Raw genomic sequence first — 24,735 nt, forward strand, 5'->3', positions numbered from 1 at the left:
AAGGAAGTAAAAATAAATCATTATGTTCATGTCATAAGTTTCTATAGGCGAATGTAGCCTAATCTTTCATAGTGGTTTAGAAGATAATTTGGAGAAATGCCATCCTTCAGGGCTCATCTAAGGTATTTGGACTTTGCCTTTAAATTAATTTCTTAGTAGGAACTGACAAAGTATTGAGGGATTTTGAGAAGAAAGTACCATGATCAGTGTGTAGTAGGAAGTGGAAAGAGACCAGTTAGAAGACCACTGTAATCATCTAGTCTGCAGTTGTCTAGACCAGGGGTCCCCAACCTTTTTGGCACCAGGGACGGGTTTCGTGGAAGACAGTTTTTCCACGGACCGGGGCGGGGGCGGGGGGGAGTATTTTGGTATGATTCAAGTGCATTACATTTATTGTGCACCTTATTTCTGTTATTATTACATTGTAATATATAATGAAATAATTATGCAGCTCACTATTATGCAGAATCAGTGGGAGCCCTGAGCTTGTTTTCCTGCAACTAGATGGTCCCATCTGGGGGTGATGGGAGACAGTGACACCCGACGTGTGTTGCTTATGCCCAATCTACTCCGTAATCTCGCTTTGGTTGCCGTCCCTGCAGAAAACCCTGTTTCACAAAGATAGGATGTTGGAAATGGAAGCAGGCTTTTCAGTGCTTTTGTGGTAATCTCAGGATGTTCCACCGTGACTTTAATCCAGAACGTATGGAGATTTGACGTTGTCTCAAACATACTTTTAAGGCCACCGTCATTTGTGATCTCAAGCGGTTGATTATCTTCTAGCACAGACAAAGTCAGTTCACCTGGCTTATTCACAATTGGGTTGTGGATCCATTCCTTCCCAGTTCCGGGGTCTTTTGTGGTTGTGAAGTAACACTCAAACTCTTCTGAAAGCTGAGATAGGTGATCACGCACCAGCTGGGAGAAAGAAGGCCCTGGCTCAGTCTCTTTCAAAATCTCTTCTAATGTTTGAAAGATGTCAGAAATCCCAATGTTCACTCATTGCCCCCATAATTCCAGTTTGGCTTTGAATGCAGCCACTTTATCTGCCGTCTTGAACACAGTTGTCGTTCTCCCCTGAAGTGACAGATTGAGTTTGTTGAGCAGATTGAATATGTCACACAAGTAAGCAAGTTTTGCGACCCATTCTCTGTCACTGAAATGTGCTGCCAGTGGTGACTGTTTTTCTAAAAGAAATCTCTGGAGCGGCTCTCCTAACTCAGAAACTCTGGCCAGTGATCTGCCTTTAGAAGCCATCTCACCTCTGTGTATAAGAGAAGACGTGTGTGCTCTGCGTCCATCTCCTCACAGAGCTGCGTGAGCAGACGTGAGTTAAGGGCATGTACTTTAATGTGGCTGATAATTTTAATAGCATCCTGCAAAACGTTGTTAAGTTCAGGTGACATTTTTCGGCTAGCCAGCATTTCTCTATGGATGACACAGTGCGTAGACTCACATTCAGAAGCGACCTCTTTGACCCGAGTAGTGAAACCAGAAAGCCGTCCAGTCATGGCAGCCATTCTGTCCGTGCATATACCGACACAAAACAACCAATTCAGTTTTCCTGATATGTAATCATTCAAAGACTTGAATAGTTCTGCAGCTGTGGTGTTGGTTGGCAACAAAAGTGCACATAACGTATCCTCATGCACATGCTCCTGAAAAATGTATCGCGCAAAAACAAGCATTGTTGTCTTGTTGTCAACATCGGTAGAGTTGTCAACCTGGATTGCGTACCACGGTGACTCATTAATCCTCTCTAACAATTGTGCCTCAGTATCCTCTGCTATTTCATTAATTTGTCTAGTTATGGTGCCAGCCGAAAGAGGAACACGTGCCACCTTTTGAACTGCAGTGTCTCCTAAAAGTTTACAACACATGTCCTTAACAGCAGGCAGGATCAACTCTTCGCCAATAGTAAAGGGCTTCTCAGCTTTAGCAATGTGGTTAGCCACTAAGAACAATGTTCTCAGGGCAGACACATGTGATGAAGTGGTGGCCTTCAATAATTGCTTCTGTTCTTCGTGTTCACGTTTTTTTCTTTTGAAAAACTCCAAAGGCTTGTCTTTTAATGCAGGGTTCTTGGTCTCCACGTGGTGAAGCAGTTTTGAAGGTTTCATGGCTTGGTTGGATAGCCAGTTGCCACATATTATACAAATTGGGCTTGGAGGATATGAATTACCTGTTGTGATGAACCCGTAATTTAAGTAGGACTCTTGGTATTTTCCTTTAAAAGCAGCTTTCTTTTTGTTGGCAGTCTTAGAGTCTTCTGCTGTCTCATCATTGGGTCTTCCCCCCTTTTCAAAGAAGCTCTCCAGTGATGTTTATTTTTTACTCATTTTGGCTAGGGTTAGCTTGTGGGCTTACCAAAACTATGACTGAGGAAACTGTGCAGTGTGGGAAAGAGGCGCAGACGGAAGTGGTGAATAAAATAATGGGCGGACCATGGGTGGACTAAAACAAGTGTCGGATTCTGACTTAAAGCCTGCCACCAGATGCAGCTGTACGATTGAAGTACAGCAACTCACTTGCCACTGTAAAGCCTGCCACCAGATGCAGTTTAATTGTCACTTGCCACTCACTGATAGGGTTTTTAAAATATATATATATATATATGTGTGTGTGTGTATATATATGTATGTATGTATATATATATATATATATATATATATACACACATTTATTTATTTATTTTTGGCTGCATTGGGTCTTCGTTGCTGCACGTGGGCTTTCTCTAGTTGTGGCGAGCGGGGGCTACTCTTGGTTACGGTGCGTGGGCTTCTCATTGCAGTGGCTTCTCTTGTTGTGGAGCATAGGCTCTAGGTGCGCGGGCTTCAGTAGCTGTGGCTTGCGGGCTCTAGAGCACAGGCTCAGTAGTTATAGTGCACAGGCTTAGTTGCTCCGAGGCATGTGGGATCTTCCCAGACCAGGGCTTGAACCCGTGTCCCCTGCATTGGCAGGCAGATTCTTAACCACTACGCCACCAGGGAAGCCCACTGATAGGGTTCTGATATGAGTCTGCAAGCAATTGATTTATTATGGTCTCTGTGCAGTCAAACCTCTCTGTTAACGATAATCTGTATTTGCAGCCGCTCCCCAGTGCTGGCATTACCGCTTCGGCTCCACCTCAGATCATCAGGCATTAGATTCTCATAAGGAGCATGCAACCTAGATCCCTCGCGTGCGCAGTTCACAGTAGGGTTCGTGCTCCTAAGAGAATCTAATGCCACTGCTGATCTGACAAGAGGTGGAGCTCAGGCAGTAATGCAAGCAATGGGGAGCGGCTGTAAATAGAGATGAAGCTTCACTCGCTCACCTGCCGCTCACTTCCTGCTGTGCGGCCCAGTTCCCAATAGGCCACAGACTGGTACCAGTCCGTGGCCCGGGGCTTGGGAACCCCTGGTGTAGACCAGATGCAGCGAGGCCCAGAACTAGGGAAGTAGCAGTGGAGAACAGGAAGAAAGGAACGGGTGTGAGAGACAAGTTTTGGGAAGACAGGAGAGATTAAGGAATCAAAGGTCTAGGTTAGATGTTAACCCTGGGAATATGAAAAGAAAGGGTGTGTGGAGAGGAGCGGATGGTAGAGGAATCAAGGGTGATTAGGTTGGTCAATTGGGTGAATAGTTATATTTATTTACTTTGGGAATTCAAGAGGTAGAAGAGAATATGCAGGGAAAGAGAATGAATTCAGTTTTGAAAATGAGTGCTGTATTCCAGTGAGACAATGTTTGCTTCTTCAGTCATTCATCAAATAATTAGTGATCCCCACTTAAATTCCAGATACTTTTCAAGATGTTGGGGTGGGTATACACCTATCTCATTTTTTTCACTATATATTAGGTTCAAGGAATCTGTCAATGTGTATTACAAAGATTTTTATCCCCATTTGTGACTCATCTTTTCACCTGGTTTATTGTGGCCCTTTGTGATAACTTTAGAAACTTTGATGGACAGTTGCTATTACCTGTTTTTGTGAAGGGGTCTAGAGTTGGGGCTCTCCTGTTCCTGCATCTTCCTAATATCCCTCCTCAAATAATCTCTTTATGTCTGACTTTTTCTTTTTCCTCTGGGATTCCCGTAATGTATTGTTTTGGTCCTCTTTATGGTGTCCTACAGTCTCTTAGGTACTTTTCATTTTCCTTAATTCTTTCTTCTTTCTGTTCTTTGGAGTGTATACTTTCTTTCACTTTTTTTTTTTTTTGGTTGTGCTGGGTGGCTTGCAGGATCTTAGTTCCCTGACCAGTGATTGAACCCGGGCCCTCAGCAGTGAGAGCGTGGAGTCCTAACCACTCGACCACCAGGGCCCTGGACTGTATACTTTTATTTGCCCTTTCTTTAAGTAAACTGATTCTTTTTCCTGCCTAAATCTGCTATTGATCTCTTCTAGTGAAATTTTCATTTTAGATAGTGATTTGTCATCCCCCAAGTCTGTGTTTGGTTCCTTTTTTTTCTTTCTTTTTATTGATATGCTCACTTATTCATACATTGTTTTCCTGCTTTCCTTTAGTTCTGTGTAGTTTCTTTGAGCTGAGTGTATTTTATGTAGTTTGTTTAAAATCTACTAAACTGGAACTTCCCTGGTGGTCCAGTGGTTAGGACTCCTTGCTTCCACTGTAGGGGGCATGGGTTCCATCCCTGGTCAGGGAACTAAGATCCTACAAGCTGCACTGCACAGCCAAAAAAAAAAAAAAAACTACTAGATTTTGTATCTGGACTTCTCAGGGATATTTTCTTTTGTTTTATTTACTTTTTCTTGTGAAGTTTTTTGTGCATATCTTGTGATTTTTTTTTTGTTGTTGCATACTGGACATTTGACTGTTATAATGTGTAAACCTGGGAATCAGATTCCACCCCTTTATACAGGTTTGCTGTCTTTTTTTGTGAAGGCTGCAGTTGTCTGTTTGTGACCTTTCCAGACTGTTTTTGCAAAGACTGTACTTCTTGTCATAGGTGCTCACTGAACGCTCCCTTCTTTTAGCTTGTGTTCCAGAAGGGTTTTGTCAGGGAATTCCTTGAATGCCGGGAGCTAAAAATAAAACAAACAAAAAGCCACTTCTCCAGTCTTTGCACATTTCCTTTGTGGTGGGGTGCTCATTCAACACTTAACCAAGCTGTTTACAGCTCTGTCTTAGCTAAAGTTTAATTAGAGGTTAAAGCTTAGGGTCTTATTATGTCCTTTGCGTGCATGTGTCTCACCCTGAACATGTTCATGGGTTTCTGCTGTTTTCTAGAGTAGTGAGAAAGTTCGTTCTGAGAGTTTTTGCTTGTTTTCTCATGTTTCTGTGAACGGACTGGAGTTTGGAGCTGCCTACTCCACCATTTTGTTGATAACCATTTGACTATACTGTTTTGCTTTTAATTCCCTCCACCCCATCTCCTTGCTTTAATTTGGAAATTTGCTCTCTCCTTCCCCCCCCTTCTGTTCTACTTAGGAAGATTGATTTTCTTCTATTCTTAATTCTGTTACAGGTATTGACATTTAAAAATTTTACCTCCCTCTTTATTGTTTGGAAGTTACAGCGGGTTTTTCTGTTCTTTTAGTGGCTACCATTAAAAATTTAACTTGAACACCTAATTTTTAGTCTGAAGTTTATCAGTGTCTTTACTTTTTCTCTTAAGCAATACCAGCACTTAGAATGTTTTAAGTGGGATTACTCTTTCTTGTCTTCCATGGTAGTGTTGTTCAGGATTTATAGTTTCATCTCTTTATTTCTTATAATTAATCATTATTTTTGTTATACGTTAAGATTTGTTTAGATGTAATACTTATTTGCTGAATTCTTTGCTCAATATTTCTGCTTTATACCTTAGTTCTTTATCCTGGAATCCTTTTTCATCTTTTTTTTTTTTTTTTTTTTTTTTGGTGGTACACGGGCCTTTCACTGTTGTGGCTTCTCCCGTTGCGGAGCACAGGCTCCAGACGCGCAGGCTCAGCGGCCATGGCTCACGGGCCCAGCCGCTCCACGGCATGTGGGATCTTCCTGGACCGGGGCATGAACCCGTGTCCCCTGCATCAGCAGGCGGACTCTCAACCACTGTGCCACTTTTGGAAGTCTTTTTAGTGAGGATTTGTTGATGGGAACTAATGAGTTTTGTTTTGTGTCTTTTTTTTAAAATGTTATTTATTTGCTTACTTATTTATTTATTTTTGGCTGCGTTGGGTCTTCGTTGCTGCGTGCTGGCTTTCTCTAGTTGCAGCGAGTGGGGGCTACTCTTCATTGTGATGTGCAGGCTTCTCATTGTGGTGGCTTCTTTTGTTGTGGAGCACAGGCTTAGTTGCTCCATGACATGTGGGATCTTCCCGGACCAGGGCTCGAACCCGTATTGCCTGCATTGGCAGGTGGATTCTTAACCACTGCACCACCAGGGAAGTCCAAATTCATTAAGTTTTCATTCATCAGAAAATTCTTTTTTTTTTTTTTGCTCTTTTCTTGTAGGTTTAGGTATGAATAAAACCTTGGTTAATTTATTTTCTTTTCTCAAAACTATTAAGATAGTCTCAAACTTCTACTGTCTATTACTGTTGAGAATTTAGGTGTTTTATGTTTACTTAATACTTACCCTTTCTGATGTTGTTTATTCCTTCCTGAAGTTCTGGGTTTTTGTCTAGTACTATTTCCCTTCAATCTTAGAAAGTTGTATTAGCTTTTATGTTGCACTGGTCTGTTAGAAACATATTCTCTCAGCTTTTGTCACTTGTAAATTTGTTTATATTTCTTAATTTTCTGAAGTTTATTTTAGTGGGATATAGAATTGACAGTATTTTTCTTCCAGCACTTTAACTCTGTTTCTCTTTGTCTTCTGGCCTCTCTTATTTCTGGTGAGAATTTAGCTGTCACTTATCTATTTTCCCCTTAATGTTATATGTTTTTCTCTTTGCCTGCTTTAAAGATTCTTGTCTTTATTTTGTTGTTCAAAAGTGTGATTATGATATGCCTAGTAGTGATTTTTGAAAGTTATCCTATTTGGGGTTCACTGTTTCTTGAATTTGTTAGTTGGTATCTTTCACCTGTTTTAGAAAGTTCTCATCTGTTGTCCCAGCAGTACTTCTCTGCCCCATTCCAATCCCATTTCCTTCTAGTACACCAGTTGTACATATTGCTTGTCTGTTTGGTATTCTTTCAGAGATCTTAACTGTACTGTTATTTATTTATTTATTTTTTGGTCATTCTTTTTTTTCTGTTTTTCTTTCCATCTTGGATACTTTCTGTTGACCTGTTTTTAAGTTCAGTGATTCTTTCATTTACTGTATTCAGTTTGCTGTTAATATCTGACAGCATAGTTTTATTTTTAGCATTTCTTTTGAATATATTTGTAGATCAGTCTCTGGTAGAATTCCCTGTATTCTTATATTCTTACATATTATCTTTTCAGAGTAAATTTTAGAATTTCTACCATAATTAATTTACATTCTTTTTATTATTTCAATATCTGGGCCATTTGTGTGTCTGTCCCTTATCCTGTTTCCTCTCTTGACCTTGGATCACAATTTCTGGCTTCCATGTATGTTTTGTAATTTTTTATGCCGAATTTGTTATATAAGAGACAGTAGAGACTAAAGTCAGTAATTTTTATCTTCAGGAATGGGCTTATCCCCTCTTTTTCCATTCTGTTAGATTGTTGTGGTAGATTTTGTCAGTCATGTTTGATGGGGCCCTGAGTTAAGCTGACCTATGGCTGTTATAGACCTGGCCTTTGGCAACTTTGCTTTAGTTTCTCATTACTTTTAAATATTTTGAGTGTAAGTTCAGGAAGTTTGTTTTTTTCAGCAGGGAGAAGTGAAAATTGGTGAGATCTCTTTGTGCTTTACTGCTAAGCCTCTAGTTTTCTGAACTGAGGGAGAGCAGCCCACCTGGTTGTTAGTTCTCTTTGCTCCCCAGCTTTTTGTGCCAACAAGCGCTCTCTTCCGGCTAGCCTTGCCCAGATCCTAGTGTGTAGCTGCCTTATACTCTTACAGCACCCGCGATGCCTCAGTGGGGTTTCTCTCAGCTTTTCTGTGCCACCTCCAGTCACCAGTTGTTAAATGCCCCGAGAGCCGCAGAGGACCTTTCTCAGCTTTCTTGCCTTCTCTCCCGTCTCCACTGCGCTGACTTGTGCTTGGGGAGACTCCACACACTTCATGGGTTCATATCTCTCAGTTCTCCTGCTCTCTCCCCCTGCCCCGCCGTTGGTGTACTGACTGTGTCCACTTGGTGAACACCTGTGGGAGTCAGTTGCTGGGTAGGTGTTGATGGTGCTCCTTGGAATTTTAGTTTGTCACTCCAGTACACATGCAGTCAGTTGCGGTTTGGCTGGTTTCTCCTTACTGTGTCTAAGGCAGGTTCTTTATCCTCCTGCGTCTTTGCCAGGTATCAGAGCACACCCATACGAATCTCTTCTGTCTCAGGAAAGTCTTGTCCCTGTTTGCAACTTAGTTCGTGTAGGTTTCTCTTCACTTTTTAAAAAACTCATTTTGTAGTTAATCTGGCTTCTTTTTGGCTAGTGTGAGAATGATCATTATCCTCTGAACTTCTCCTACTTAATACCAGGAGGTTTTTTTTTCTTTTCTTTTCTTTTTTAATACTTCCAGTGATACTGCTTTCAAAAAATAGAGACTGTATTCTCATCAACTTTATATTTCTTATAACATTAACTATAATGATAGGTAATGTTTATTAAGTACTTACTGAGTGCCAGACACCTTGGTAAACACTTTAAATGCATTATCTCATTTAACGAACTTGGGAATAGGTGTTATTATATCATTCCCATTTTCCAGATGAGAGATTAAGTAGGTAGGTCAACATTATATAACCAGTTAGTGGCACTTTTGAACTCAGGGTTGTCTGTATCTGGAGCTGAGTTTGCAGAGTCACATCCCTAGATGGGAAGGATATGTAAATAAATGAGTGAAGTGAGTAGGGTGTAAAAAAATAACAAAGCAAGTAGCATGATGAATGACAGTTAACATTCAACCTAGATATTGACTAAAAAATAAAGAGTAATCACTTCTGTGACAAAGTCTCTGGGAGAATACTTGCCTCATTCAGAGGCGGGTGGTCACTTAGCTCCAGCCACTTGTTGACCATGTGAGAATATGGGTCTAGTAGTTCAGATTTTCAGATTTTTCAATAGAAGTCAGAAATCTGTATTTTTCATATGAAACCGCTTAGTTTCTAAATGTTAGCTGCTGGTTCAAATAAAAATAAAATAAAATCCAGTGTTCAGACCTGCATGGTGAGTCTGAAATAAAATGTGTCTGCAGGCCCAACCTGTTCTCTGGCAGCCAGTGTGCAGTCTCTGTAATAGAGCCTGAGCTCTTTTAGACCACTGGTCACGCTGTCTCTCAGGGCCCGCCTGAATGCCTTCCTTTCACATTTGTGCTGTACCTCAGGGGTGTGAAGGCCTGCTTTGGAATGAATGTACTATTTTATTTACTGCTGTTATTCCGTTCTGCTAGTTTAGATATAAGCTACAAAGAAAAATTTTAGAAACGTATTTTTAATTTCTTATTTATTTTTTTAATTTTTATTTTTTATTGGAGTATAGTTGATTAACAATGTTGTGTTAGCTTCAGGTGTACAGCAGAGTGATTCAGTTATACATGTATCTATTCTTTTGCAAGTAGAAACATTTTTTAAAAATCCTGAAATCTTCATCTTATTTGCTTTAAGCAATAGAGTTCTGTTATAAGGCATATCTTACATTAAGTTGATGGGGAGGGACAGATATTATTGAATGCTTATTTTATTTTGTTCATTAATCATGACTTTCTCTTCCTCTCTTTTGCCCTTTCTTCTTTGACATAGCTTTCACTTTCAGAAGAACAGAATGAAGTAACAAAAAATGGCTGTGAATCTAAAGAGCTGGTCTACCTCGTGCACATTGCTTGTCAGGTAATTTTGTGGATGTGTTCTCCATTTCACATAAAATTTAATGAGAATTAAATATGAATGAATAACGTTGAATAAATGAATGAATAAATATGAACAAATAACATTGACTGCGGTAACACAAATGTTTTATTTTATTCTTTCTCCCATTCATATTGGCATTTCTGCATATACTCAGAGTTGAAACAATCAATTTAATAGAGTCAATTTAATAGATATTTAATTTACAAACGTAAGTAAAAATTCTTCCTGTAAGAGTAAAGGAAATAGGACTTCCCTGGTGGCGCAGTGGTTAAGAATCCACCTGCCAATTCAGGGGACACAGGTTTGAGCTCTGGTCCAGGAAGATCCCACATGCCGTGCAGCAACTAAGTCCATGCACCACAACTACTGAGCCTGTGCTCTAGAGCCCGTGAGCCACAGCTACTGAAGCTCACGCACCTAAATCCTGTGCTCTACAATGAGAAGCACGCACACCTCAACGAAAGAGTAGCCCCCACTCGCCGCAACTAGGGAAAACCTGCGTGCACCAACAAAGACCCCACACGGCCAAATAAATAAATAAAATCATTTAAAAAAAAAAAGAGTAAAGGAAATATATTGTTTATTGATGATGAGGTTAAATGAGTCAGCTACTGGTCACATATTACAATAAAAGAACAGACTAAGTAGTGTCTGCATCAGATGCACACTTTTCTAACCAAGATGGTGAGTTCCACTGTGGTGTAACAATGTGTGTATGTTTCAGAAGTGTGCTATTTCTTAAATCTTAGTATTAGAACTTTTTTGAGGGTAATTACCATGACTTGCTCTTAATGAGATTTAAAATATGTCATTTGTAGCATTGATTATTTCCTCCATCAAGTAAGCAGTTAGTTCCTTTATTCTTTGTTCATTGAGCCTTCTTGCCTATCTTTGAACTAGTCATTGTAAAGCAAGTGTTTTCTAGGAAAGCTTTCTTATGTACAAAGTTTTTAGTTTTCTTTGAGAGAGTAAGATAGGGGAGTTTATGGTTTTTTTTTTTTCTAAAAAGTACTATTCATGTACCTGAAATTAAAAATTAAATAGTCTGGAAAAGTCTAATGGCTATTTCATATGGGAAATACTTAAGTTCTTAGTCTTGGTGTGACCTTAAGGGCAAACCTTTTATAATTAAGTGCTTTTATTTGTAGGTGAGAGAATATGAGATTGGAAATTGAACTTAGTTTGTATATATATGTTCAAAGCTACATATCATTTATACGTGTTTTACTGTATGTCATCTTGGTTCCTTTGAGGAAGTGGGCAGCTCTGAATCACTGTTTCATGTCATATTTCATAAAAATGCTTCTACTTGGTGAGTTAATTTTTAAGTGAAAATATCAAATGCTTTCATGATGAGCCATTGCTAATACAGGAATATAAAACATTTTTTCTTTATCTAGAGTACCTGATTGGCATGTGAGTCATGAACTTATATTCCATCTAAAACCTACACCTTTTAGCATCTTCTCTTCTTACCAGTGATTTACATTTGTTCTGACAATGCAAATATTTTTATTCTCATAAGCAAAACATAATGTCAAAAATACCTATGCTGTTCTTAAAAAATGACCTTCAAAAGGTAAGCATGGTATTTTGGTACCATACATTAAAATGTATAATCGTTACTTGATTATGCCTCCATGAATTAGTGACCTAGATAATTAAGGCTATTTCCTGGTTGTAAATATCTTGTCAAGCTGCTTAAAAAATTTCAGACTACTTGTTATACTATTTACCACATGAAAGTAGTAATTTACTGCATTGTCATAATGCTGTCACGTTTCTCCTCTGCCTCACACCGTAAGTAATCGTTGATATGTTCTCATGGCTTACCTTCTGTATCCTTGCCATATATGTCAGCCATAAACCACATTAAACTAGAATCATTTTTTTTTATAACCAAGAGAGACTCACAATCAAACCTTCTAATTTTGCAAATGAGAAAGTTGAGGCCCAAATTATGGAAGTTGCTTTCCTAAGCTATATGAAATCTTAGCAGGAGCTACTGAGGACTTCAGTTTCCTGATTGCCAGCTTTTCTTGCATCACCTTGGAATTTGCAATCTACAACAGATTTTAGAGATTGCTTAATCTTCAGATGAGATACGATCACCCTTACGCTTACCCTTACCCTTCTATTCGTTATAGAAGCTAATTTCATATTTCATATCTTTGCTAATTTCTAATTTTTAATAATGTGCACTTGAAATTTTGTTTATTTAACCAAAATTCTTGGTCCTTCATCTGAACCCACTTTCTTTGCTTTATCTTTTATCTTAGAAAGTGTCCAGTTAAACAGCTGTGATCTTTTTCCTTTCTGTAGGTTAAGTGATATGATTTCTTTAGGTATTACCTTTGAATCTTGTAATGGTGTCTTTGTCTCTGCCTTATACAGTTTTAATTTCTTTTTAAATTGTGAACCCAGAAATGTAAGCCACATCTTCCATACTGCATAGATCCAAATTCAGTAGGCATTTTTTGATCACTTATATGTCTAGTACACAAGTGTTATGGCATGCAGCATATCTTTTAATTCTTAAAACCTCTGTGAGGCAAATAGTCTGGTTTAAAAACATCAGTTTTTAAGTGTTTTTTTTTTATAAATTTATTTACTTACTCATTTATTTATTTATTTATGGATGTGTTGGGTCTTCATTGCTGCATGTGGGCTTTCTCTAGTTGTGGCGAGGCGGGCTGTACTGTTTGTTGCGGTGCGCAGGCTTCTCATTGTGGTGGCTTCTCTTGTTGTGGAGCACAGGCTCTAGGCGCACGTGCTTCAGTAGTTGTGGCATGTGGGCTCAGTAGTTGTGACTCACGGGCTCTAGAGCACAGGCTCAGTAGTTGTGGTGCACGGGCTTACTTGCTCCGCGGCAGGTAGGATCTTCCCAGACCAGGGCTCGAACCCGTGTCCCCTGCATTGGCAGGCAGATTCCTAACAACTGCACCACCAGGGAAGCTCCTAAGTGTTAATTTTAAAATGACTAATTTAAACCTAGCTGTTGCAAGAATTTATTTTAACATGTGCCCTAATGAAAATTTGGTTCTGATCTTTCCCCCTCTGAGTATAGTTTTGTTGGTTTAAGAATAATGGTTGCTTAATGAAATAGTTAGTATTTTATTGTTCCACAGTAAGCTTTAGAGAAGTTGAAATGAATGGTTCTTATTGAAGTTGGATTGTATGAACCACCTTTGTATTTACCAGAATTCATCAATGTATAATAGTTTATTTTTTCTGAAGATCAAGTTTTTCATAAATATTTACAGTAGAAGGAAATGGACGGTCAGTCAGGAGGCCTAAATTTGTCCCAGCTGTGCCATGACTAACCAGCTGTGTGGCTGACAGGGTCTTAGTGCTCTGGCCGGGTGTCAGGCCTGAGCTTCTGAGGTGGGAGAGCCAAGTTCAGGACACTGGTCCACCAGAGACCTCTGGGCCCCACGTAATATCAAACGGTGAAAACTCTCCCAGAGATCTCCATTTCAATGCTAAGACCCAGCCCCACTCAACGACCAGCAGTCTACAGTGCTGGACACCCTATGTCAAACAACTAGCAAGACAGGAACACAAGCCCACCGTTAGCAGAGAGGCAGTCTAAAATCATAAGAAGTTCGCAGACACCCCAAAACACACTACTGGACGTGGTCCTGCCCACCAGAAAGACAAAATCCAGCCTCATCCACCAGAACACAGGCACCAGCACCCTCCACCAGAAAGCCTACACAACCCACTGAACCAACCTTACCCACTGGGAGCAGACACCAAAAACAACGGGAACTACCGACCTGCAGCCTGTGAAAAGGAAACCCCAAACACAGTAAGTTAAGCAAAATGAGGAGAGAAATAAGCAGCAGATGAAGGAGCAAGGTAAAAACCCACCAGCCCAAACAGATAAAGAGGAAATAGGCAGTCTACCTGAAAAAGAATTCAGAATAAAGATAGTAAAGATGATCCAAAATCTTGTAAATAGAATGGAGAAAATACGAGAAACGTTTAACAAGGACCTAGAAGAACTAAAGAGCAAACAAACGATGATGAACAACACAATAAATGAAATTAAAAATTCTCTAGAAGAAATCAATAGCACAATAACTGAGGCAGAAGAACGGATAAGTGGCCTGGAAGATAAAATAGTGGAAATAACTACCACAGGGCAGAATAAAGAAAAAAGAATGAAAAGAATTGAGAACAGTCTCAGAGACCTCTGGAACAACATTAAATGCACCAACATTTTAATATATAGGTATCCCAGAAGAAGAAGAGACAAAAAAAGGAACTGAGAAAACATTTGAAGAGATTATAGTTGAAAACTTCCCGAGTATGGGAAAAGAAATAGTCAAGCAAGTCCAGGAAGCACAGAGAGTCCCGAAGTATAAATCGAAGGAGAAACGCACCAGGACATATTGATCAAACTCTCAAAAATTAAATACAAATAAAAAAATATTAAAAGCAGCAAGGGAAAAGCAACAAATAACATACAAGGGAATCCCCATAAAGTTAACAGCTGATCTTTCAGCAGAAACTCTTCAAGCCAGAAGGGAGTGGCAGGACATATTTAAAGTGATGAAAGGGAAAAACCTACAACCAAGATTACTCTACCCAGCAAGGATCTCATTGAGATTCAACAGAGAAATTAAAACCTTTAAAGACAAGCAAAAGCTAAGAGAATTCAGCACCACCAAACCAGCATTACAACAAATGCTAAGTAAAGGAACTTCTCTAGTCAGGAAACACAAGAGAAGGAAAAGACCTACAATAACAAACCCAAAGCAATTAAGAAAATGGTAAAAGGAACATACATATCGATAATTACCTTAAATGTAAATGGATTAAATGCTCCAATCAAAAGACACAGACTGGCTGAATGGATACAAAACAAGACCCGTATATATGCTGTCTACAGGAGACCCACTTCAGACCTAGGGACACATACAGACTGAAAGTGAAGGGATGGAAAAAGATATTCCATGCAAATGGAAATCAAAAGAAAGCTGGAGTAGCAATTCTCATATCAGACAAAAGAGACTCTAAAATAAAGACGATTACAAGAGACAGAGAAGGACACGACATAATGCTCAAGGGACCAATCCAAGAAGAAGATATAACAATTGTAAATAATAATGCACCCAACACAGGAGGACTTCAATGCATAAGGCAAATGCTAACAGCCATAAAAGGGGAAATCCACAGTAACACAATCATAGTAGGGGACTCTACCACCCCACTTTCACCAACAGACAGATCATCCAAAATGAAAATAAATAAGGAAACACAAGCTTTAAATGACACATTAAACAATATGGACTTAATTGATATTTATAGGGCATTCCATCCAAAAGCAGCACAAACACTTTCTTTTCAAGTGCTCATGGAACATTCTCCAGGATAGATCATGTCTTACGTCACAAATCAAGCCTGGGTATATTTAAGAAAATTGAAATTGTATTTTTTCCTACACAACGCTATGAGACTAGATATCGATTGCAGGAAAAAACCTGCAAAAACAGTAACATGAAGGCTAAAGAATACACTACTAAATAACCAAGAGATCACTGAAGAAATCAAAGAGGAAATCAAAAAATACCTAGAAACAAATGACAATAAAAACACAACATGGGTTGCAGCAAAAGCAGTTCTAAGGGGGAAGTTTATAGCAATACAATCCTACCTCAAGAAAGAAGAAGCATCTCAAATAAACAACCTAACGTTACACCTAAAGCAGATAGAGAAAGAAGAACAAAAAGAACCAAAAGTTAGCAGAAGGAAAGAAATCATAAAAATCAGATCAGAAATAAATGAAAAAGAAATGAAGGACACAGTAGCAAAGATCAGTAAAACTAAACGCTGGTTCTTTGAGAAGATAAACAAAATTGGTAAACCATTAGCCAGACTCATCAAGAAAAAAAGGGAGAAGACTCAAATCAACAGAATTAGAGTGAAAAAGGAGAAGTAACAGCTGACACTGCAGAAATACAAAGGATCATGAGAGATTCCTACAAGCAACCTTATGCCAATAATATGGACAACCTGGAAGAAATGGACAAATTCTTAGAAAAGCACAACCTTCTGAGACGGAACCGGGAAGAAGTAGAAAATATAAACAGACCATTCACAAGCACTGAAATTGAAACTCTGATTAAAAAATCTTCTAACAAACAAAAGCCCAGGACCAGATTACTTCACAGGCGAATTCTATCAGACATTTAGAGAAGAGCTAACACCTGTCCTTCTCAAACTCTTCCAAAATACAGCAGAGGGAGGAACATTCCAAACTCATTCTATGAGGCCACCATCACCCTGATACCAAAACCAGACAAGGATGTCACAAACAAAGAAAACTACAGGCCAATATCACTGATGAACATAGATGTAAAAATCCTCAACAAAATACTAGCAAACAGAATCCAGCAGCACATTAAAAGAATCATACCCCATGATCAAGTGGGGTTTATCCCAGGAATGCAAGCATTCTTCAGTATGTGCAAATCAATCAATGTGACGCACCTTATTAACAAATTGAAGGAGAAAAACCATGTGATCTTCTCAGTAGATGCAGAAAAAGTGTTTGACAAAATTCAACACCCAGTTATGATAAAAACCCTCCAGAAAGTAGGCATAGAGGGAACTTTCCTCGACATAATAAAGGTCATATATGACAAACACACAGCCAACATCGTTCTCAGTGGTGAAAAACTGAAACCACTTCCACTATTATCAGAACAAGATAAGGTTGCCCACTCTCACCACTATTATTCAACATAGTTTTGGAAGTTATAGCCACAGCAATCAGAGAATAAAAAGAAACAAAAGGAATCCAAATAGGAATAGAAGAAGTAAAGCTGTCACTGTTTGCATATGACATGATACTATACTTAGAGAATCTTAAAGAGGCTACCAGAACACTACTAGAGCTAATCAATGAATTCGGTAAAGTAGCAGGATACAAAATTAATGCACAGAAATGTATTGCACCCCTATACACTAATGATGAAAAATCTGAAAGAGAAATTAAGGAAACACTCCTGTGTGCCACTGCAACAAAAAGAACAAAATACCTTGGAATAAACCTACCTAAGGAGACAAAAGACCTATATGCAGAAAATTATAAGACACTGATGAAAGAAATTAAAGATGATACAAACAGATGGAGAGATATACCATATTCTTGGATTGGAAGAATCAACATTGTGAAAGTGACTATACTACCCAGAGCAATCTACAGATTCAGTGCAATCCCTGTCAAATTACCACTGGCATTTTTCACAGAACTAGAACAGAAAAATCCCACAATTTGTATGGAAACACAAAGGCCCCAAATAGCCAAAGCAATATTGAGAAAGGAAAATGGAGCTGGAGGAATCAGGCTCCCTGTCTTCAGACTGTACTACAAACCTACAGTAATCAAGACAGTATGGTACTGGCACAAAAACAGAAATATAGATCAATGAAAGAAGATAGAAAGGCCAGAGATAAACCCATGCACATATGGTCACCTTATCTTTGATAAAGGAGGTAAGAATATGCAATGGAGAAAAGACAGCCTCTTCAGTAAGTGGTGTTGGGAAAACTGGACAGCTACATGTAAAAGAATGAAATTAGAGCACTCCCTAGCACCATACACCAAAATAGACTCAAAATGGATTAAAGACCTAGATGTAAGGCCAGACACTATAAAATTCTTAGAGGAAAACACAGGCAGAACACTCTATGACATAAATCACAGCAAGATCCTTTTTGACCCACCTCCTAGAGAAATGGAAATAAAAAGAAAAATAAACAAATGGGACCCAATGAAACTTAAAAGCTTTTGCACAGCAAAGGAAACCATAAACAAGACGAAAAGACAACCCTCAGACTGGGAGGAAATATTTGTAAACGAAGGAACTGACAAAGGATTAATCTCCAAAATTTGCAAGCAGCTCATGCAGCTCAATAACAAAAAAACCAGCAACCCAATCCAAAAAGGGGCAGAAGACCTAAATAGACATTTCTCCAAAGAAGATATACAGATTGCCAACAAACACATGAAAGAATGCTCAACATCACTAATCATTAGAGAAATGCAAATCAAAACTACACTGAGGTATCACCTGACACCAGTCAGAATGGCCATCATCAAAAAATCTACAAACAATAAATGCTGGGGAGGGTGTGGATAAAAGGGAACCCTGTTGCACTGTTGGTGGGAATGTAAATTGATACAGCCACTATGGAGAACAGTATGGAGGTTTCTTAAAAACTAAAAATAGAACTACCATACGACCCAGCAATCCCACTACTGGGCATATACCCTGAGAAAACCATAATTCAAAGAGTCATGTGGGCTTCCCTGGTGGCGCAGTGGTTGAGAATATGCCTGCCAATGCAGAGGACACAGGTTCGAGCCCTGGTCTGGGAAGATCCCACATGCCGTGGAGCAACTGGGCCCGTGAGCCACAACTACTGAGCCTGCGCGTCTGGAGCCTGTGCTCCGCAACAAGAGAGGCTGCGACAGTGAGAGGCCCACACACCGCAATGAAGAGTGGCCCCCGCTTGCCACGACTAGAGAAAGCCCTCGCACAGAAACGAAGACCCAACACAGCCATAAATAAATACATAAATAATTAAAAAAAAAAAAAAGAGTCATGTACCACAATGTTCATTGCAGCTATGTTTACAATAGCTAAGACATGGAATCAACCTAAGTTTCCATCGACAGATGAATGGATTTAGAAGATGTGGCACATATATATGATGGAATACTGCTCAGCCGTAAAAAGAAACAAAATTGAGTTATTTGTAGTGAGGTGGATGGACCTAATGACTGTCATACAGAGTCAAGTAAGTCAGAAAGAGAAAACCAAATACTGCATGCTAACACATATATATGGAATCTTAAAAAAAAAAAAAAAGTTCTGAAGAACCTAGGGGAAGAACAGGAATAAAGATGCAGATGTAGAGAATGGATTTGTGGACACAGGGACAGGGAAGGGTAAGCCAGGATGAAGTGAGAGAGTGGCATGGACATATATACACTACCAAATGTAAAGTAGATAGCTAGTGGGAAGCAGCTGCATAGCACAGGGAGATCAGCTCAGTGCTTTGTGTCCATCTGAGGGGTGGGATAGGGAGGGTGGGAGGGAGATGCAAGAGGGAGGAGATATGGCGCTATATGTATATGTGTAGCTGATTCACTTTGTCATACAGTATAAACTAACACACCATTGTAAAGCAATTATACTCCAATAAAGATGTTAAAAGAATATTTACAGTCATGTGAAAGCTTCTTTATGTCCCCGTTGATGGAGTAAACAGTTGGTTTTAGGGGAATGCTTTTCTGTCTCAAAATATCTCTTGTTCTCTGATGCTTTAAATTCCACCATCAGAAATGCATTCCTCGGTATTAAATAACTCCTCCACTTGGTTGCTTTAGAATATGTTGTCACTAAGGGTGTGGAGTTGATTATTAACGTTTGAAGAGCATCTGTGTATGAACACAATGTATTGAATATAAGCAGATCGCAAACATTCTTATTTAAACCTCAAAACTTTTCTCTGAAATATATTACTATTCACATTATGTAGAAGAATAAACTGCTGTTCGTCGGTGTTAAGTAACTTGTGTAAAGTCCCCTATTTGGGATAAGGCCAGGCTGAGATTTAAATCAGGTCTTTCTTTTCACTGAACTTCATCATACATACAGTTAATTCAAAGTACTAATTCTCTTGCAAGATAAACTTTCTCATGATAAAAGAGTCTTCAGAGGACATGGGTGAAGACTGTTCTTCTCAGAAAGGACCGCAAGTATGTGTAGATTTTGTCTAACTTTTTCCACCTCTGTTATTACCAAGCTGTATCTCAGTCACTGTATCTTGTTAGGCCATTGTTGATAACATCTGCGTTTGCACCCTATACTTGATTATAACCCTTCAACTGCCAGAATGAGGTAAAATGTAAATTTAAACATGTTACTCTCATGGTTAAAACTCTTCAGTAGATTTCCATTGAATTTAAAACTAAACCCAAACTGCTACCAAGGCCTGTGTGGGCCGTGCAGGATCTGGACCTTGCCTACTTTTTCTAAGCATCATGGGACAATCTTCTCACTCCTACTCTTTGGTCTCACTAGCTTTCAGTCAGTTCCTAAAAGACCCTGGGTTTTTTCCTGAAACAAGGCGTTGACCTTTTGGTCAGCTCATCACTCCATTCACACATACAGTTGCTGTGTCTGGTGCCTGCTCAGTTCTCAGGAGGCAGGTTAGATATCACTTCTTTATAGCACAAAAGTATCATTATTTTATTTATGTATTTATTAACTTAAAAAGTATTTTTTTCCTCACTAGAAATAAATTCTAAGAAGTCAGAGGTTTGATGGTACTTCGTTGTATCTCTAATGCTCACTCCAGGGCTTGGTACTATGTAGGTGCTCAGTAAATATCTGGTGAATGAATGAAAGAAAGAACAAAATTTTGTCTTAGAAATTTGATCCTATATACACTGGTTTTTTCTTTTTCTCTCATTCTTTATGAGCCTTGTTAAGAATTGTTGATTTTTGTTATCCTTGGAGAGCAATACTTACTTGATAGTAATAATTATTAAGGTTATAAATTAGCTGCAAATTAAAATTTAGACAGATGTATATAGTTAATTTTTTGTTCTGTTCTTCATAAAATAATTGAACTTCTAAAATTCTCTGATCATTTACTTTATTCAGCCCATTTGGAAATTCCATGATTAAGGTTGTTTTTTTTACATATGAAATTTAAAGTTTTTCTTCCACGTCTACTGAAAAGATAGGTATTTTACTATTTTTAGAATTTTACTGAGTGACTTTAAAACAGTTTGAGAGAATTTGCAAATTATGTGTTACGGTTTTAATTTCCTGCATATAAATCTGCATAAAAACGCAGACTTTTTACTAGCACAAGAACAGTTTTTAAAAGTCGAAAGAAATCAGTTTATTGGTATATGAAGAAATGAATTTTGAAATCCAGTCCCCAGTATTTACCTTTTGAGGCTCTGAATGTTCTTTCCGTTATGTGGTTGCTTATTGTTATTTATTTCTTTCAGCAATACTCTATAGAGAGAAGAGAACATGATTACTTTTTATAAATTTAATAAACATTTTTTAGACCAATTTTAGATTTACAGCAAAATTGAGTGGAAGTACAAGGTTCCCTTGTATCCCTCGTCCTCACACATGCACATCCTCCTCCACTACGGACATTCCCCTGCTAACGTCGTACATTGTTACAACTGATGAGCCTACATTGACGTACCATTGTCATTAAGGGTTCATTCATGGTGTTGTGCATTCTGTGGGTTTGGATAAATTTATAATGCGTCTTCACCATCATAGTATGTGGAATAGTTTTACTGTCCTATAATTTCCTGTGCTCCACCTATTCATCTCTCACTTCCCCCTAGCCCGTGGCAACCACTGATTTTTTTCTTAAATTTTCTCCATACTTTTGTATTTTCTACAGTGTCATATGGTTGGAATCGTAGTATGTAGCCTTTTCAGGGTGCCTACTTTCACTTAGCAATATGCACTTAAGTTTCATGTCTTTTCATGGCTTGATACTTTGTTTTAGTGCTGAGTCATATTCCATTGTCTGGATGTACCACAGTTCATTTATCCGTTCACCAGCTAAAGGACATCTTGGTTGCTTCCAGGCTTTGGCAGCTTTTAATAAAGCTGCTGTAAACCTTTGTGTGCAGGTTTTGTGTGGACATAACTTTTCAGCTCATTTGGGTAAACACCAAGGAGTGCAATTGCTGGATCCTGTGCTAAGAATATGATAAATTTTGTAAGAAACTGAAAAGTCTACCTAAATGGCTGTACCATTTTATATTCATACCAGCAGTGAAGGAAAGTTCCTGTTGCTTCCCATCCTCCCTAGCATTTGGTGTTATTAGTGTTCTGGATTTTTGCCACTCCAATAGATGTGTAGTGATATCTTCTTGTTTTTATTTGCCTTGCCCTGATGTCATATGGTGTGGAGGATCCTTTCATATGCTTATTTACCATCTGTATGTCTTTTTGGTGAGGTGCCCATTTTAAAATCAGTTGTTTGTTTTCTTACTGTTGATTTTTAAGGGTTCTTTGTATATTTCGGTTAAAATCCTTTATCAGTAGATATGTTATTTGCCAATATTTTCTCCCAAGTCCGTGGCTTGTCTTTTCATTCTCTCGACAGGGCAGAAAATCTTAATTTCAGTGAAGTCCAGCTTATCGATTCTTTCTTTCATGGACTGTGCCTTTGCTCTTGTATCTAAAGAAAGTCATCACCAAACCCAAGGTCATCTATATTTTCTCCTGTGTTATCTTCTAAGAGTTTTATTGTTTTGTGTCTTATGCTAAGGTCTTTTTGAGTTAGTTTTTGTGAAAGATGTAAGGTCTGTATCTAGATTTATTTTTTTGTGTGTGGATGTTCAGTTGTTCCAGCACCACTTGTTGAAAAAAACCATCTCTTCTCCATTGTATTGCCTTTGCTTTTTTGTCAAACATCAGTTGACTGTACTTTGGTTGGTCTGTTTCTGGGCTGTCTGTTCTGTTCCATTTATGTATATGTCTGTTCCTTTCCTAATACCATATTGTGTTGATTATTGTAGCTTTATGGTAAGTCTTGAAGTTACATACCATCAATCCTCCAACTTTGTTCTTCTTCTTTAATATTGTGTTAGCTATTCTGGGACTTTTGCCTCTCCATATACACTTTAGAATCAGTTTTTCAATATTCAGAAAAATAACTTGCTGGGGTTTAGGCTGGGGAAGGATTGTGAATCTGTAGATCAAGTTGGGAAGAATTAACACCTTGGCAATATTGAGTCTTCCTGTCCGTGAACATGGTATATCTCTCCATATTTAGTTCTTTGACTTCTTTCACCAGAGTTTTATAGTTTTCCTCATATAGATCTTGTACATATTTTGTTAGATTTATGCCTAAGTATTTCATTTTTGGGGTGGTAATGTAAATGGTATTGTGTTTTTAATTTCAGACTCCACTTATTTATTGCCTGGTATATAGGAAAGCAATTGACTTTTGTATATTAACCTTGTATCCTGCTACTTTGCTGTAATCACTTACTGGTTCTAGATGGGGTTTTTTTTGTTGTTTTGTTCTGTATTTTCTACCTAGATGATCATGTCATCTGTGTACAAACGCAGTTTTATTTCTTCCTTACCAATCTATATATCTTTTATTTCCTTTTCCTGTCTTACTGCATTAGCTAGGAATTCCAGCACAGTGTTTTAAATCAGTGATGAGAGAAGATATCCTTGCCTTGTTCCTGATCTTAGTTGGAAAGCTTCAAGCTTCCTACCAAAAGTCAGTTCCATTTCTATAAACTCTAATAAAGAGAAATTAAGAAAACAATCCCACAGTTGCATCAAAAATAATAAAATACCTAGGAATAAATTTAACCAAGGAGGTGAAAGATCTGTACACTGAAAACTGTAAGGCACTGCTGAAAGAAATGGAAGATGACACAAATAAATGGAAAGATAATTCTTTGCTCGTGGATTGAAATAATTGATATTGTTAAAATGTGCATACTCCCCAAAGCAATGTACAGATTCAGTGCAATCCCTACCAACATTCCAATAGTGTCTTTCACAGAAATAGAAGAAACACCCCTAAAATTTGTTTGGAACCACAAAAGACCCCAAATATTCAAAGCAATCTTGAGAAAGAAGAACAAAACTGGAGGTATCATGTGCCCTGATTTCAAACTATATTACAAAGTTATAGTAATCAAAACAGTATGGTATTGGCATAAAAACAGAAAAATAATCAATAGAGTAGAATAGAGAGCCCAGAAATAAACCCACACGTATATGGTCACTTAGTTTACAGGAAAGGAACCAAGAATATACAATGGGGAAAGCACAGTTTCTTGAATAAATGGTGCTGGGAAAACTGGACCACCACATGCAAAAGAATGAAAATAGACTTGTACCATACACAAAAATTAGCTCAAAATGGTTTAAAGGCTTAGATGTAAGACCTGAAGGCATAAAGCTCCTAGAAGAAAACATGGGTAGTATTCCCCTTAACATCAATCTTGGTGATGATTTTTAAAATCTGATTCCAAAAGCAAATGTTTATAAACAAGTGGAACTACAAAAAAACTAAAAGGTCTGAACTGCAAAGGAAAGCATCAAGAAAGTAAAAAGATAACCTGTGGAATGGGAAAAAATATTTGCAAACCACATATCTGATAAGGGGTTAATATCCAGTATATACAAGGAACCCCTACAACTCAATAGCAGAAAACACTCTGATTAAAAAATGGGCAGAGGTCTCTTCAGTCTCTTTAGCAAGTGGTGTTGGAGAAGCTAGACAGCCTCATGTAAATCAGTGAAGTTAGAACACTGCCTCACACCATACACAAAAATAAACTCAAAACGGTTTAAAGACCTAAGTATAAGACATGACACCATGAAACTCCTAGAAGAGAACATAGGCAAAATATTCTCTGACATAAATCATAACAATATTTTCTTAGGACCATCTCCCAGGGCAAAAGAAATAAAAGCAAAATTAAACAAATGGGACCTAATCAAACTTAAAGGCTTTTGCACAGCAAGGAAGCCATCAACAAAATGAAAAGACAACCTATGGAATGGGGGAAATAGTTGCAAATGATGTGATCAACAAGGGGTTAATACCCAAAATATATAAATAGCTCATACAGCTCCATATCAAAAAAAACCAAACAACCCAATCAAAAAATGGGCAGAAGACCTAAATAGACATTTCTCCAAAGAAGACATAGAGGTGGTCAACAGGCATATGAAAAGATGCTCAAAATCACTAATTATTAGAGAAATGCAAATCAAAACTATAGTCAGGTATCACC

General features: G+C 38.3%; 1 protein-coding gene across 3 annotated transcripts in view; it reads left to right on the forward strand.

Annotated features, from left to right (window-relative positions):
• Positions 1 to 24,735, forward strand: part of ARHGAP32 (Rho GTPase activating protein 32) — a gene marked incomplete at its 5' end in the record, with an annotated part of 264,616 nt that overhangs the window by 154,712 nt on the left and 85,169 nt on the right. For all 3 annotated transcript variants that reach the window (XM_082844494.1, XM_082844492.1, XM_082844493.1), the window contains one exon: positions 9,789 to 9,875. In XM_082844494.1, the coding sequence (XP_082700620.1) occupies positions 9,789 to 9,875 (87 nt within the window). The remainder of the gene's footprint in view (positions 1 to 9,788; positions 9,876 to 24,735) is intronic.

Source organism: Leucopleurus acutus (assembly GCF_964270905.1).
Source record: "Leucopleurus acutus genome assembly, chromosome: 8".
In the NCBI taxonomy this organism is placed as follows: domain Eukaryota; kingdom Metazoa; phylum Chordata; class Mammalia; order Artiodactyla; family Delphinidae; genus Leucopleurus; species Leucopleurus acutus.